At 39.4% G+C, this 15,354-nt stretch overlaps 1 protein-coding gene across 1 annotated transcript in view; it reads right to left on the reverse strand.

Annotated features, from left to right (window-relative positions):
* rilpl2 (Rab interacting lysosomal protein-like 2) overlaps positions 1–13,194 on the reverse strand; it is a 17,156-nt gene extending 3,962 nt beyond the window's left edge. The window contains exon 1 of the mRNA XM_061932935.2: positions 12,757–13,194. Coding sequence (XP_061788919.1) covers positions 12,757–13,194 — 438 coding nt within the window. The remainder of the gene's footprint in view (positions 1–12,756) is intronic.
* Positions 13,195–15,354: the final 2,160 nt, after the last annotated feature.

Genomic DNA, 15,354 nt, shown 5'->3' on the forward strand with positions numbered 1-15,354 from the left:
TGTGAAAAAAAAAAATTGTCTAAGGAATGGGGGTTCTCAAAAAATTATTCACATCCTACACTGCAAAACGCAAAAAATGTGCCTTGGCTCAAAAAAGGTTGAAAAACTCTGGTCTACAGCTTGAGTTGATAATGCCGAAGGTTTTTGACCAGGCGTTAATTAATGACTAATTATTGACAATTACTGGCTTTTGTAGGCCACGTTTCAGGCAATTCTACCAGACTCTAAGAGGGTTTAGATGGATAAACGTTTTAATTTGTCCCACAATAGGGATATTACATTGTTGCAATGCAGATTTTTTACATACAGTAACAGAAGTAAAGCGTAATGAAAAACAAATAAATTGTAATAAATACTACATATTGCATTGCAAAAAGTCAGTGTTCAAAAACAAGAAAAAAAATTACAAAAATGAGGGGTATTTTATTTGAACTAAGCAAAATTATCTGCCAATAGAACAAGAAAATTTGGCTTGTCAAGACTTTCCAAAACAAGTCAAATTAGCTAACCTCAATGAACCCAAAAATACCTTAAAATAAGTATATTCTCACTAATAACAAGTGCACTTTTCTTGGTAGAAAAAAATTAGACCTTTTTGCTCAATATGTTGAAAAATATTCTTAAATGAAGTAAATGCTAGTGCCATTATCTTGACATAATGATATGCGCTCGGCATTACATTTCTTGAAACCAGCAAACTTATACTAAAAACTAATCTATTGTTCTTAAAGGAAAGGCAACAAGGCAAGCGCTTGTTACTCTCGGGGTCTCCTAGCTGCTCAGGCAAATCATATGGTCTAAAAATGCATTTTTCCATGGATAACATGACATCATCGCGCCAAGTGCGTGCTCTTTCAGTCAATTAGTGCGCATATATACAGCCGGGCCCCCGGCCAAATTTTTTTTATTGTAATTTTGAAGAATTTATCTGAATGTGCATGAACTATTTCTGTTCAAAATTGTTATAAATGTCAAATGTTTAAATATTAACTGTCAGTTTACTGTACTGTGCCAACTGTACTACTATATGAGTACGTGTTTTCTATTGTTTCATTGAAAATAAAACAGCAAAGTCCATTTGGCTGTCATCTGTTTTAATTATGAGACACATTTCTGTCAAAGTCATGATTTTTTTTTTATGCTTGAAATAAGAAATTGTTAGTTTAAAAAAGTAGTTTTATACTTGTGAGTATTGATGACACAGCTTTGCAACAGTTGATATTCTAGTTTCAAGCATGTTTTACTCAATATAGGTCATCAAATCTCAGCAACAAGCTGTAATATCTTACTGAGATCATTTAGGACCAAAACAAGTAAAACACTAACATAAAATCTGCTTAGTGAGAAGAATTATCTTATCAGACAGAAAATAAGCAAATATCACCCTTATTTGAGATATTTCATCTTACTTAGATTTCAGTTTTTGTAGTGTAATTGTGATTCCTATTTATTTTGATTATAAGTCGAGTCACTTTTATTTATTTTTTTATCTATATATTTTTTTGGAAACAAATTTGAAAAATACGTTTTTTAGGCCATACTCACTGTGCATATACTTTTTATATTTTGAAAAGGTTTTACTATAATTTTTATATCAAATAATATATTGTGAGAATCACTTTGAATCGAGAATCGATTTCAAATCGAGGACAATTTAACAATTGACAAACAAAAACTTAAATGATGGACTTGACGCTGTGAAAACAGGACCAGGCTGTTCTGAAAACACCCCCGAGGACACCTCAATGATGGACGCTTTTGACCTCCCTCCTTCCTCAACGACACCTGGATTCGAACTTTTGCAGATCGGCCTCAGTCTATAAACATTACATCATCACACCCAAGACAATTGGGCACACTCCCCCTCCCCCACCCCACGCCTTCACCCCCGCTTGTTTCCCTCCGGGGTGATGGTCTGCTGGCAGCGCTTCATAGCAGCAGTCGACCTCCAGGGCCCCAACTCCCCGCCCGCCTGTTGCGAGTTTGTCGTGATTAAATGTAACGTGTTTATGTGTGCATTGCATGGAGGTTTTTTCCCCCACTCCAGACTAGTCCCAATCTAGATTGAATTTTTTTTACTCATCTTCTTCACCAGCGTTTTACATTTTTCTTATCTTCTAAACCAGGGGTGCTCACACTTTTTCTGCAGGCGAGCTACTTTTCAATTGATCAAGTCGTGGGGATCTACCTCATTCATATATATAATTTATATTTACTTATTTATGAAATATATGTTTTTGTTAACAAGTTAAAGGTGTTTAATGATAATACAAGCATGTTTAACACATATAGTTAATATTGTTAATAAATTAAAGGTGTTTAATGAAAATACAAGTTTGTTTAATACATATAGTTAATATTGTTAACAAGTTAAAGGTGATTAATGATAATACAAGCATGTTTAACACATATAGTTCATATTGTTAAGTTAAAGGTGTTTAAAGATAATGCAAACATGTTTAACACATATAGTTAATATTGTTAACAAGTTAAAGATGTTTAGTGATAATGCAAGCATGTTTAACACATATAGTTAATATTGTTAATAAATTAAAGGTGTTTAATGATAATACAAGAATGTTTAACACATAGTTAATATTGTTAACAAGTTAAAGGTGTTTAAAGATAATACAAGCATGTTTAACACTTATAGTTAATATTGTTAATAAGTTAAAGGTGTTTAAAGATAATAAAAGCATGTTTAACACATAGTTAATATTGTTAATAAGTTAAAGGTGTTTAAAGATAATACAAGCATGTTTAACATATATAGTTAATATTGTTAATAAGTTAAAGGTGTTTAAAGATAATACAAGCATGTTTAACACATATAGTTAATATTGTTAATAAGTTAAAAGTGTTTAGAGATAATACAAGCATGTTTAACACATATAGATTCCTTTCTTTCATGAAGACAAGAATATAAGTTGGTGTATTACCTGATTCTGATGACTTGCATTGATTGGAATCAGACAGTGGTGCTGATAAGGTCCGCATTTTTGAATGGAGGAGAAAAAAAGTCCTCCTTTCTGTCCAATACCACATGAAAGTGGTTGGTTTTTGGCATCTTATTTATCCAGCTTCCGTACTCCTTTGTATACACTTTACAAGAAATACATTGTCGGCAAACTCCGTAGCTTGCTAGCTTGTGCACGCCAGCTTTCTGAGACTCTTATTTTGGTAGCGCAGGCAGGATAAAGAAGCGCTTTTATTGTGCAACTGTGCAGTCGGTCTTTGGAGTTTTGACGACAGGTACAGAGTCTGTTGAAATAAAGTGTTTCTCGCCATCCTGTCGGTAATTTTAATGAGCTGGCAGCAGCCAGCGTCATCTCAGAAGACCCTCGGGTGCCGTGAATGTCAATCAAGTGACGAAAGTGACGTCATAGTGAAGATTTATGATCGCTCATTTTTAGGACTATTTTTTTAATGGCTGGCTGGTGATCGACTGACACACCCTCCGAGATCGACCGGTAGCTCGCGATCGACGTAATGAGCACCCCTGTTCTAAACCACCCATCAGCGTTCCTGTTCTGTAACCCTGTACACCGTTTGTTTGTCTAATCTTGAACGGGTTTGTTGAAAACATAATTTCGTTGTACTTGTGCAATGACAATAAAGTCCTATCCTATCCTAAAACAAAAACACCCCCCGCCTAGCTTATGTTACCATTAGTGGTTTAACAGAACACATTTGTTTTACAATTGTCTATATTTTTCACAGTTACAAAGTTTATGTAACAAGCATTTTTACCGTTCCGGAAAAAATGACTGGTGTTTACGGCTGTCACTCACACGGTCTTGTCAACACGCAATTTCCAGTCATGTTATTGTTCTGATAGAATAAACCTTCAATGCAAGTTAACTTTGTAAAATACATTGTACGGTTGGCGCCCTTTAGGCATCTGTGAAAATGTTGCAAACCGCCCCTTTAAGTGGTTTTGTTACAATCCTATCTTACTCCATGAATTAGTTTTTTGTAAGACCATGGAGACTTCGAATGACCCAATGTAAGTGTTTTTAAAAAAAAGGGTCAAGACAATTTAGACTCCTTAATGCAGTGTTTTTCAACCTTTTTTGAGCCAAGGCACATTTTTTGCGTTGAAAAAATCCAGAGGCACACCAACAGCAGAAATCATTAAAAATTAAACTCAGTTGACAGTAAAAAGTCGTTGCCGCAATTGTTGGATATGACTTTAAACTAGCTCTTGTCTCAAAGTACACTGCAAAAACTGAAATCTAAGTACCGTATTTTCCGCACTATAAGGCGCACCTAAAAACCACAAATTTTCTCAAAAGCTGACAGTGCGCCTTATAACCCGGTGCGCTTTATATATGGATTAATATTAAGATTCATTTTCATAAAGTTTCGGTCTCGCAACTTCGGTAAACAGCCGCCATCTTTTTTCCCGGTAGAACAGGAAGCGCTTCTTCTTCTACGCAAGCAACCGCCAAGGTAAGCACCCGCCCCCATAGAACAGGAAGCGCTTCTTCTTCTACCGTAAGCAACCACCCGCCCGCGTAGAAGAAGAAAAAGCGCGCGGATATTACCGTACGTTTCATTTCCTTTGTGTGTTTATCAATCTCAATCAATCAATCTTTATTTATATAGCCCTAAATCACAAGTGTCTCAAAGGGCTGCACAAGCCACAACGACATCCTCGGTACAAAGCCCACATACGGGCAAGGAAAAACTCACCCCAGTGGGACGTCGATGTGAATGACTATGAGAAACCTTGGAGAGGACCGCATATGTGGGTAACCCCCCCCCTCTAGGGGAGACCGAAAGCAATGGATGTCGAGTGGGTCTGACAAAATATTGTGAGAGTCCAGTCCATAGTGGATCCAACATAATAGTAAGAGTCCAGTCCATAGTGGGGCCAGCAGGACACCATCCCGAGCGGAGACGGGTCAGCAGCGTAGAGATGTTCCCAGCCGATGCACAGGCGAGCGGTCCACCCCGGGTCCCGACTCTGGACAGCCAGCACTTCATCCATGGCCACCGGACCTGTGCCCCCCCCCCCCTCAAGGAAAAGGGGAGCAGAGGAGAAAAGAAAAGAAACGGCAGATCAACTGGTCCAACAGGGGGGCTATTTAAAGGCTAGAGTATACAAATGAGTTTTAAGATGGGACTTAAATGCTTCTACTGAGGTAGCATCTCTAATTGTTACCGGGAGGGCATTCCATAGTACTGGAGCCCGAATAGAAAACGCTCTATAGCCCGCAGACTTTTTTTGGGCTCTGGGAATCACTAATAAGCCGGAGTTCTTTGAACGCAGATTTCTTGCCGGGACATATGGTACAATATTTACATCTGTAAAGACCACAAAATGGCTCCTACTAAGCGACAGGGATCCGGTTCATGAAAAGACGCAATCTCTCCATCCGCACACGGATTACTATTTCACAGCAACTGATATTCCTGTGAACCGCACTGTGGATACAACGGGAGCACGTACGGTGAATATTCGCACCACAGGGAATGAGAAGTCATCCTTCACTGTGGTTCTAGCTTGCCATGCTTAATGGCCAGAAACTTCCACCCATGGTGATATTCAAAAGGAAGACCTTGCCAAAAGAGACCTTTCCAGCCGGCGTCATCATAAAAGCTAACTCGAAGGGATGGATGAAGAAAAGATGAGCGAGTGGTTAAGGTAAGTTTAAGTTTACGCGAAGTGGCCGGGTGGCTTTTTTCACGCAGCTCTGTCCATGTTGATATACGATTCCATGCGCGCCCACATCACGCTGGTTTTAATATATTATTAAAGTTTGACTGACCTATCTGACTGTTTTTTTGACATTCCTTTAGCGCAGTTAGATGCGGCTTATAACACGGGGCGGCTTATAGGTGGACAAAGTTTTGAAATATGCCGTTCATTGAAGGCGCGGCTTATAACCCAGGGCGCCTTATGGTGCGGAAAATACGGTAAGATGAAATATCTCAAATAAGGGTGATATTTGCTTATTTTCTGTCTCATAAGATAATTCTTCTCACTAAACAGATTTTATGTTAGAGTGTTTTACTTGTTTTAAGTGTTTTGGTCCTAAATGATCTCAGTAAGATATTACAGCTTGTTGCTGAGATTTGATGACCTATATTGAGTAAAACATGCTTGAAACTAGAATATCAACTGTTGCAAAGCTGTGTCATCAACACTCACAAGTATAAAACTACTTTTTTAAAGTAACAATTTCTTTCTTCAAGCATGGAAAAAATTCATGACTTTGACACAATTGTGTCTCATAATTAAAACAGATGACAGCCAAATGGACTTTGCTGTTTTATTTCCAATAAAACAATAGAAAATATGTACTCATATAGTAGTACACTTGTTATTAGTGAGAATATACTTATTTTAAGGTATTTTTGGGTTCATTGAGGTTAGCTAATTTTACTTGTTTTGGAAAGTCTTGACAAGCCGAATTTTCTTGTTCTATTGGCAGATAATTTTGCTTAGTTCAAATAAAATACCCCTCATTTTTTTCTTGTTTTTGAACACTGACTTTTTGCAGTGTAGGTGTACTGTCACCACCTGTCACATCACGCCCTGACTTATTTGCTGTTTTCCTGTGTGTAGTGTTTTAGTTCTTGTCCTGCGCTCCTATTTTGGTGGCTTTTTCTCTTTTTGTGGTATTTTCCTGTAGCAGTTTCATGTCTTCCTTTGAGCGATATTTCCCGCATCTACTGTGTTTTTATCCTTCTTTGTGGGGACATTGTTGATTGTCGTGTCATGTTCGGATGTACATTGTGGACGCCATCTTTGCGCCACAGTAAGTCTTTGCTGTCGTCCAGCATTCTGTTTTTGTTTACTTTGTAGCCAGTTCAGTTTTAGTTTCGGTCTGCATAGCCTTCCCTAAGATTCAATGCCTTTTCTTAGGGGCACTCACCTTTTGTTTATTTTTGGTTTAAGCATTAAACACCTTTTTACCTGCACGCTGCCTCCCGCTGTTTCCGACATCTACAAAGCAATTAGCTACCGGCTGCCACCTACTGATATGGAAGAGTATTACACGGTTACTCTGCCGAGCTCTAGACAGCACCGACACTCAACAACAACACATCATTTGCAGACTACAATTACTGGTTTGCAAAAAATATTTTTTACCCCAAATAGGTGAAATTAGATCATCTCCTACGGCACACCAGACTGTATCTGCCTTAGAACCTCACATAAAAAACTTTACGTTTGTTGCTGCATGCTTTGGATGGGAAAAAGTAGTGTCAACGAGTAGAGAAAATGAAAGCCAATAGTGCAACATGAAATATTTTGCGTTAAAAGATACCAAAACCCAAAAGCAGTGAAGATGGCTTGTTGTGTAATTCGTAAATAAAAACAGAATACAATGATTTGAAAATCCTTTTCAACTTATATTCAAATTGAATAGACTGCAAAGACAAGATATTTAATGTTCGAACTGAGAAATTTAATATTTTTTTTTGCAAATAATCATTAACTTAGAATGTAATGGCAGCAACACATTGCAAACAAGTTGGCACAGGGGCATTTTTACCACTGTGTTACATGGCCTTTCCTTTTAACGTGCCTTGGGCACTAACACACCCCCCATACCATCACAGATGCTGGCTTTTCAACTTTGCGCATAGAACAGTACGGATGGTTCTTTTCCTCTTTGGTCCGGAGGACACGACGTCCACAGTTACCAAAAACAATTTGGAATGTGGACTCGTCAGACCACAGAACACTGGTTTTGGGTTTTTTTTACATTAAGGTTTAGAAATTGCCTTTTAACCCTTGTGTGATGTTTATATTGTTGTTACTCAGCCAGCGTTTGTGGGTCTGATGGACCCGTTGCATTTTGTGGCTTTTAATGTCTCACAATCAAACACTTTTATGTTAAAATACTGAACAGATGTTTACCTTATCCCAATAAACGTAAATGTATTTATGTTAAAATACGGAACAGATGTTTACCTTATCCCAATAAACATCTCTGCTCCGAAAAGGCTAACCTCCTCCAACCTCTGAGGACAAAGCTACGAACAATGGGAGACCGGGCTTTCTGCTCCGCCGCTCCCAGTCTGTGGACCGCTCTCCCTGACCACCTGAGGGCACCACAGACTGTGGATGCTTTTAAAAAAGGCTTAAAAACCCTTCTTTTTTTTCTTTTTTTTAAAAAGCCAATTTTTTTTTAGATATATGCATACTAGTTTTAGCTATTTGGCTGTTCTAGTTTTTATTTGTATTTATTTTGTATTTAATTTTTTTTAATACACTGTAGCACTTTGAGGTTGTTTACTCAATGTAAAGTGATTTTTACAAATAAAATCTATTATTATTATTATCTGTTCAGTATTTTAACATAAAAGTGTTTAATTGTGAGGCATTAAAAAGCCACAAATTGGCTTTTAATGGTGATTTTTTTATTGGGTCATTTATGTGTAGTGTTGACATGTTAGGCAAGGGGTATGGAAAATGGATAGGTAGATACATTTGGGATCAAAAATGATATTTTTAACGTTTTTTTTTCAATGGATATTTTAAATCACGAACAACAATTTTGTCACTTTTTGTGGAGTGTTGACATTTTAAGCAAGTCGTATAGAAAATTGATGTATCAAATATCAAATATATTAGGCAGAAAATGGATGGGTGGATGGAACTAGAGTAGTGTGAACAGTTTTGGATGGGAAATTTTTCGTCATCACCAGTGCCTCCATGGAAATGCCCCCCTCTACCTCAAAGAACTACTCACCCCCAAATCCTCCACACGACACCTCCGCTCCGGACAGGCTAACCTCCTCCAACCTCAGAGGACAAAGCTACGAACAATGGGAGACCGGGCTTTCTGCTCCGCCGCTCCCAGTCTGTGGAACGCTCTCCCTGACCACCTGAGGGTACCACAGACTGTGGATGCTTTTTAAAAAGGCTTAAAAAACCTTATTTTTTAAAAAGCCTTTTTTTTTTTTTTTTTAGATATATGCATACTAGTTTCAGCTATTTGGCTGTGCTAGTTTTTATTTTTATTTTATTTATTTATTTTTTTAAATACCAGTGTTGGGACTAACGCGTTACAAAGTAACGCGTTACTGTAACGCCGTTAGTTTCGGCGGTAACTAGTAATCTAACGCGTTATTTTTTTATATTCAGTAACTCCGTTACCGTTACTACATGATGCGTTACTGCGTTATTTTACGTTACTTTTGATGTAGTATAAAGTGTGTTTTATTGGAGGGCTGCTGTGTCGTTCTGATTCTTCTTGTGTCACAAGCCGGAGAAGAGAGAGAGACATGCGCTCTGTGTGGGTGTGTCTGAGTGTGAGTGTGGGGAGCAAGGGGTGGGGGGGGCGGGGGGGGGGGGGGGGGGGGGCGTGTCTGATCATGGCGGAGCCAGAAGTCGAGTTTGCTAACATGGAGATATTTTCACTACTTTTCTTTTGTCGAGCACAAAGAAAATAACATTTTAGTTAAATGTAAATTGTGCTTTGGATCAAAGATGCCATCTACTGCCCAAAACAGCAATTCAAATCTGCTGAAACAAGCTACATAGCAACATGCTTCGACGAAGCTAGTAAAGAGAGACAGAGACTCTGATGCCACTTCACCTCCACCACCACCACCACCATTCACCGCTGAAGGTACACACTCTGTCAATCAATGTTCCCTCTAATTGTTCATGTGTGAGCAAATGCAAAAAGTCCCTGAGCATTGAGTGGAGTCCATGTGAGCAACTTTAGACGTGCACACTGTGGCTACACCAGCAGCACACCTGTCCCAAACCTCACTAAATAACAACTTACATCTCCATCCATCCATCCATTTTCTACCGCTTGTCCCTTTCGGGGTCACTGGAGCCTATCTCAGCTGCATTCGGGCGGAAGGCAGGGTACACCCTGGACAAGTCCCCACCTCATCACAGGGCCAACACAGATAGACAGACAACATTCTCTTATTATTAGAATCAAATGACAGCAGTCATTTCCATTTCTAATATAAGTGTTTAGGCCCACTTATAATGACAATAACAAAAAATATTGTTTTTCATGAACTGTGTACTTGTATTGTTTGTCTGGGTGGAGGTCCTGCTTTGGAAATAATTTGTACCCCTTTCAGACATTGCATTTAGTTCCCATTAAAACATTCACATGTTGCACAATGAGATGTAAGCAGGGGATCATGTGTACATTCCTGCAACTTCCTGTTTGTAAAAAATATATTTTTGTTAGTATTTATTTAATATACTAACAGCATTTAATGATTAATATTTATAAATTAAGATTCCTAATAAATGACACTAGAATAAGCACACATTTGATTGGTAAATCATAGTGTAACGACCTGGAATGACACTTTATGTGTGGTGTTGGAGTTGTCCGACTTTTTGTGTGGCTGTAAACGCATCACTGGCTAAGTGCCATATGTGCAAGTGTTGGCGCACGTGAGAGAGCGAGCGGCTGCTGTTGATATAACAAAGTTGCTTTTGGTCTGGTTTGTACTGCAGAAAATGACCAGTTTTGCTAGATATCATTTTTTTTACTAATGTTTTGGTGATGTGTTTATGGCCGACAGTAAAGAGTTTTGCTCAGTAAAGTGATGGATGGAATTCATGTCCTCAAAGCGTCTCGACAGACGTTACAATATTTGAACAATGATGACGATAACGGTTTTCTCTGTCGTGTCCGTGTCGTGTCGAAAATTGTTATGCGCTTATTTTTTTATTTGATTTTGTGCATGGCATAGATTTGCCGTGCGCAGAGGACGCTTGAGCAGTGCGCAATTGCACATGCGCACTCCTGAGAGGGAACGTTGCTGTCAATTCTCTTATATACTCTTTCATTCTAGACTTCTAGAGTGTTTGATTATCACATCACTCTAAATGTATGGACTATAAAGTTCACAAACATAAAGAGGGATCCTAGTGGGCCAGGCCAATCTTTCCTTATCTCTAAACTAAAACTGAGGAAATGTGTAGTGTTCTGGGTTTCAGACATGATTTTGTATAAGAATTACTTGAGGAAGAAAATGCCTGGTTAGACTTTGTGTATGTAGTGTGTGCCTTTCTTGGTTTACATCTATGCTGTTATTATGCTGTTTGTTACTTATGTACCGTATTTTCCGCACTATTAGCCGCACCTAAAAACCACAAATTTACTCAAAAGCTGACAGTGCGGCTTATAACCCGGTGCGCTTTATATATGGATTAATATTAAGATTCATTTTCATAAAGTTTAGGTCTCGCAACTACGGTAAACAGCCGCCATCTTTTTTCCCCGTAGAACAGGAAGCGCTTCTTCTTCTACGCAAGCAACCGCCAAGGTAAGCACCCGCCCCCATAGAAGAGGAAGCGCTTCTTCTTCTACTGTAAGCAACCACCCGCCCGCGTAGAAGAAGAAGAAGCGCGCGGATATTACGTTTCATTTCCTTTGTGTGTTTACATCTGTAAAGACCACAAAATGGCTCCTACTAAGCGACAGGTTTCCGGTTCATGAAAAGACGCAATCTCTCCATCCGCACACGGACTACAATTTCACAGTAACTGCCTAAAGACTTTCAAGAAAAGCTGGCTACTTTCCGTGCATATTGTAAAAACAAGATAGCTGAAAAAAAGATCCGGCCAGAGAACATTATCAACATGGACGAGGTTCCACTGACTTTTGATATTCCTGTGAACCGCACTGTGGATACAACGGGAGCACGTACGGTGAATATTCGCACCACAGGGAATGAGAAGTCATCCTTCACTGTGGTTCTAGCTTGCCATGCTAATGGCCAGAAACTTCCACCCATGGTGATATTCAAAAGGAAGACCTTGCCAAAAGAGACCTTTCCAGCCGGCGTCATCATAAAAGCTAACTCGAAGGGATGGATGGATGAAGAAAAGGTGAGCGAGTGGTTAAGGGAAGTTTACGCGAAGAGGCCGGGTGGCTTTTTTCACGCAGCTCCGTCCATGTTGATATACGACTCCATGCGCGCCCACATCACGCTGGTTTTTAATATATTATTAAAGTTTGACTGACCTATCTGACTGTTTTTTTGACATTCCCTTTAGCGCAGTTAGATGCGGCTTATAACACGGGGCGGCTTATAGGTGGACAAAGTTTTGAAATATGCCGTTCATTGAAGGCGCGGCTTATAACCCGCAGGGCGGCTTATGGTGCGGAAAATACGGTATGTTATGTTGCAGCTATTTAAAATAGTTTTGTCAATTTGTTCTGGCCAGAAACAAATTGGCCTTTGTAACATATCTTTGTCTTTGTGTGTTGTATGTAGACCACATGGCTTAGCAGAGTTGAGTGATGCAAATGCATGTCAAGTTGATCAACAGATTGTATTATTCTCCAGTGCAATAACAGTACTGAAATGAAGGCTAAAAGGGCATTAATTGGAGCTTTAAAAAAGAAAAGAAAAAAGAAGTAACTAGTTACTTTTCACAGTAACGCATTACTTTTTGGTGTAAGTAACTGAGTTAGTAACTGAGTTACTTTTGAAATGAAGTAACTAGTAACTGTAACTAGTTACTGCTTTTCAGTAACTAACCCAACACTGTTAAATACACTGTAGCACTTTGAGGTTGTTTACTCAATGTAAAGTGCTTTTTACAAATAAAATGTATTATTATTATTATTATTATGAGAAATAATGAGGCTTATTAAAGCATTATTATCTGGTAAATTTTCCCTAAAATGGCTAGAAACTACAAATTGTCCCCATTGGCATCTCTTATGGGTTAAAGTAAAATGTTTTTAATGCGGTAAACTTTGTATTTGCACATCACGTTCAGTTTACTGAGGACAAACTCACCGTTCCCTGGCCTGTGGATGTTTCCGTGACGATGCGGTCCAGCTCGGTCTTCAGGTTGTCCCGCTCCATTTTCAGCTCCTCCAGGGACAAGTTGTACTTGTTGACCATGGTCTCGAACATCTCCAAAACGCGGACTATCCTGAACTGGAGGTCGGACACTTCCTCGCCGCTGTGGCTGATCCTCAACAAGTCTCGTCCAATGACGTAGGAGATGTCGTACACGTCCTCAACAGTCAGCTCGAAAGCCTCCTTCTCGAACGCCAAGGCGGGCGACGACTCCTCGGCGAAGTCCATGTCGGTGAACCCTCCTCGAAGAAACCAAACAGGAGTGTGCGGGGACACCTCAAAGTTGATAGTTATCGTCGTCGCTGGTCTCCAACCGCGCATATGTTGCCAGGGGCTGACTTCCAGAGGAGCGGTACATCCCCCATCACTCATCCGCCAATGGCGTCCTTAGCCCGGCAGCAGAGGAGGGCTAAGTATCCTAGCTACAGGTGGGCACAAAGAGTACACACGCACGTCAAGATAACTCACTGCCACTCAAACTACTTTCCACTCAGGTTAATCTAGAACACGTTTCCTCCTGGCTGGTAGTATTTTTTTACTTTATTAATAGTACTTTTGTGGCCTTCACGTAACCATGCTATCCCGAAGAAATGCAGTTGGGAAGAATTTAGGAAGGCTTTGATGCGTAAAAGTGCTTTGAGGTGTGTAATGCTGCAGCGTAGGGTCATTCGGTCGCGGTAGCTCCGCCCCCTTTTCGCTGTCCGGCCAGATCACCATGGCAACCAGCAATCATAAGCATGCCAGAGTCTTGCTGAATCACTGGACACACAAAACAGTCGAGTTTTAAAGTGTGCTGACAGCAAATTATTTTGTCTTAAAAAATAGTGGCATGAAGTGATGTCACACCATTATATTGCTCTTTTTATCTTTGGTGTGAACATTATTATGTAACATACTTGCCAACCCTCCCGGATTTTCCGAGAGACTCCCGAAATTCAGCGCCTCTCCCGAAAACCTCCCGGGACAAATTTTCTCTCCCGAAATTCAGGCGGAGCTGGAGGCCACGCCCCCTCCTGCTCCATGGGGACCTGAGTGACGTGTCGACAGCCTGTTTTCACGTCCGCTTTTCCACAATATAAACAGCGTGCCTGCCCAATCACGTTATAACTGTAGAATGATCGAGGGCGAGTCCTTGGTTTCTTATGTGGGTTTATTGTTAGGCAGTTTCATTAACGTCCTCCCAGCGCGGTAACAACACACAACAACAGCAGTCACGTTTTCGTCTACCGTAAAGCAGTTCGTCTGCCGTAAACAGCAATGTTGGGACACTCTTAAACAGGACAATACTGACATCCAGGGGCGCCGCTAGGGATTTTGGGCCCCATGAAAAGAATCTTTACAGGGCCCCCAACACAGTGTCATTATTTTTTCTGTATTATAATTTCATCATCATTAGGGGCCTCTCTGGGCCCCCCTCCATCATGGGCCCCTAGAATCCGTCTCCTTTACCCCCCCCTTTTCGGCCATCTACTGTACATGCATATGTGACAATAACATCTACGGCTTTTAGAGAGTGCAGTGCACAACTGCTATACTATATATATATATATATATATATATATATATAATAAAATAAATATATATATATATATATATATAGCTAGAATTCACTGAAAGTCAAGTATTTCATATATATATATATATATATATATATATATATATACAGGGGCGCCGAAAAGTGGGGATAAAGGAGACGGATTCTAGGGGCCCATGATGGAGGGGGGCCCAGAGAGGCCCCTAATGATGATGAAATTATAATACAGAAAAAATAATGACACTGTGTTGGGGGCCCTGTAAAGATTATTTTCATGGGGGCCAAAATCCCTAGCGGCGCCCCTGTATATATATATATGTATATATATATATATATATATATATATACAGTATATATATTAAATACTTGACTTGGTGAATTCTCGCTGTAAATGTACTCCTCCCCTCTTAACCACGCCCCCAACCACGCCCGCCGCCCCACCCCCCAAAATCGGAGGTCTCAAGGTTGGCAAGTATGTTATGTAAACTCAAAGTTATTATTATTATTTTTTGGTTCTTTGTTGTTGCTATTTTTGTATTACATTTTATTATTTGATCATGTTGTACTGCAATTTAATCTTTTGTTTTGTGATTGTGTGATGTTTTTGCCTGGAGCCCAGGAAGAATAGTCTCCACTGCGGTGTAGACTAATGGGGATCCTTAATAAACTAAACTAAACTAAACCAGCAAACCTTTAAAGCTTGTACGTGATTCCTGTTTGGTAATAACTAGGGATGTCCGATAATGGCTTTTTTGCCGATATCCGATATTGTCCAACTCTTAATTACCGATATATACAGTCGTGGAATTAACACATTATTATGCCTAACTTGGACAACCAAGTATGGTGAAGATAAGGTCCTTTAAAAAAAAAATAATACAATAAAATAAGATGAATAAATTAAAAACATTTTCTTGAATAAAAAAGAAAGTAAAACAATATAAAAACAGTTACATAGAAACTAGTAATTAATGAAAATGAGTCAAATTAACTGTTAA

This window comes from Nerophis lumbriciformis, linkage group LG03 (genome assembly GCF_033978685.3).
Source record: "Nerophis lumbriciformis linkage group LG03, RoL_Nlum_v2.1, whole genome shotgun sequence".
Classification (NCBI taxonomy): domain Eukaryota; kingdom Metazoa; phylum Chordata; class Actinopteri; order Syngnathiformes; family Syngnathidae; genus Nerophis; species Nerophis lumbriciformis.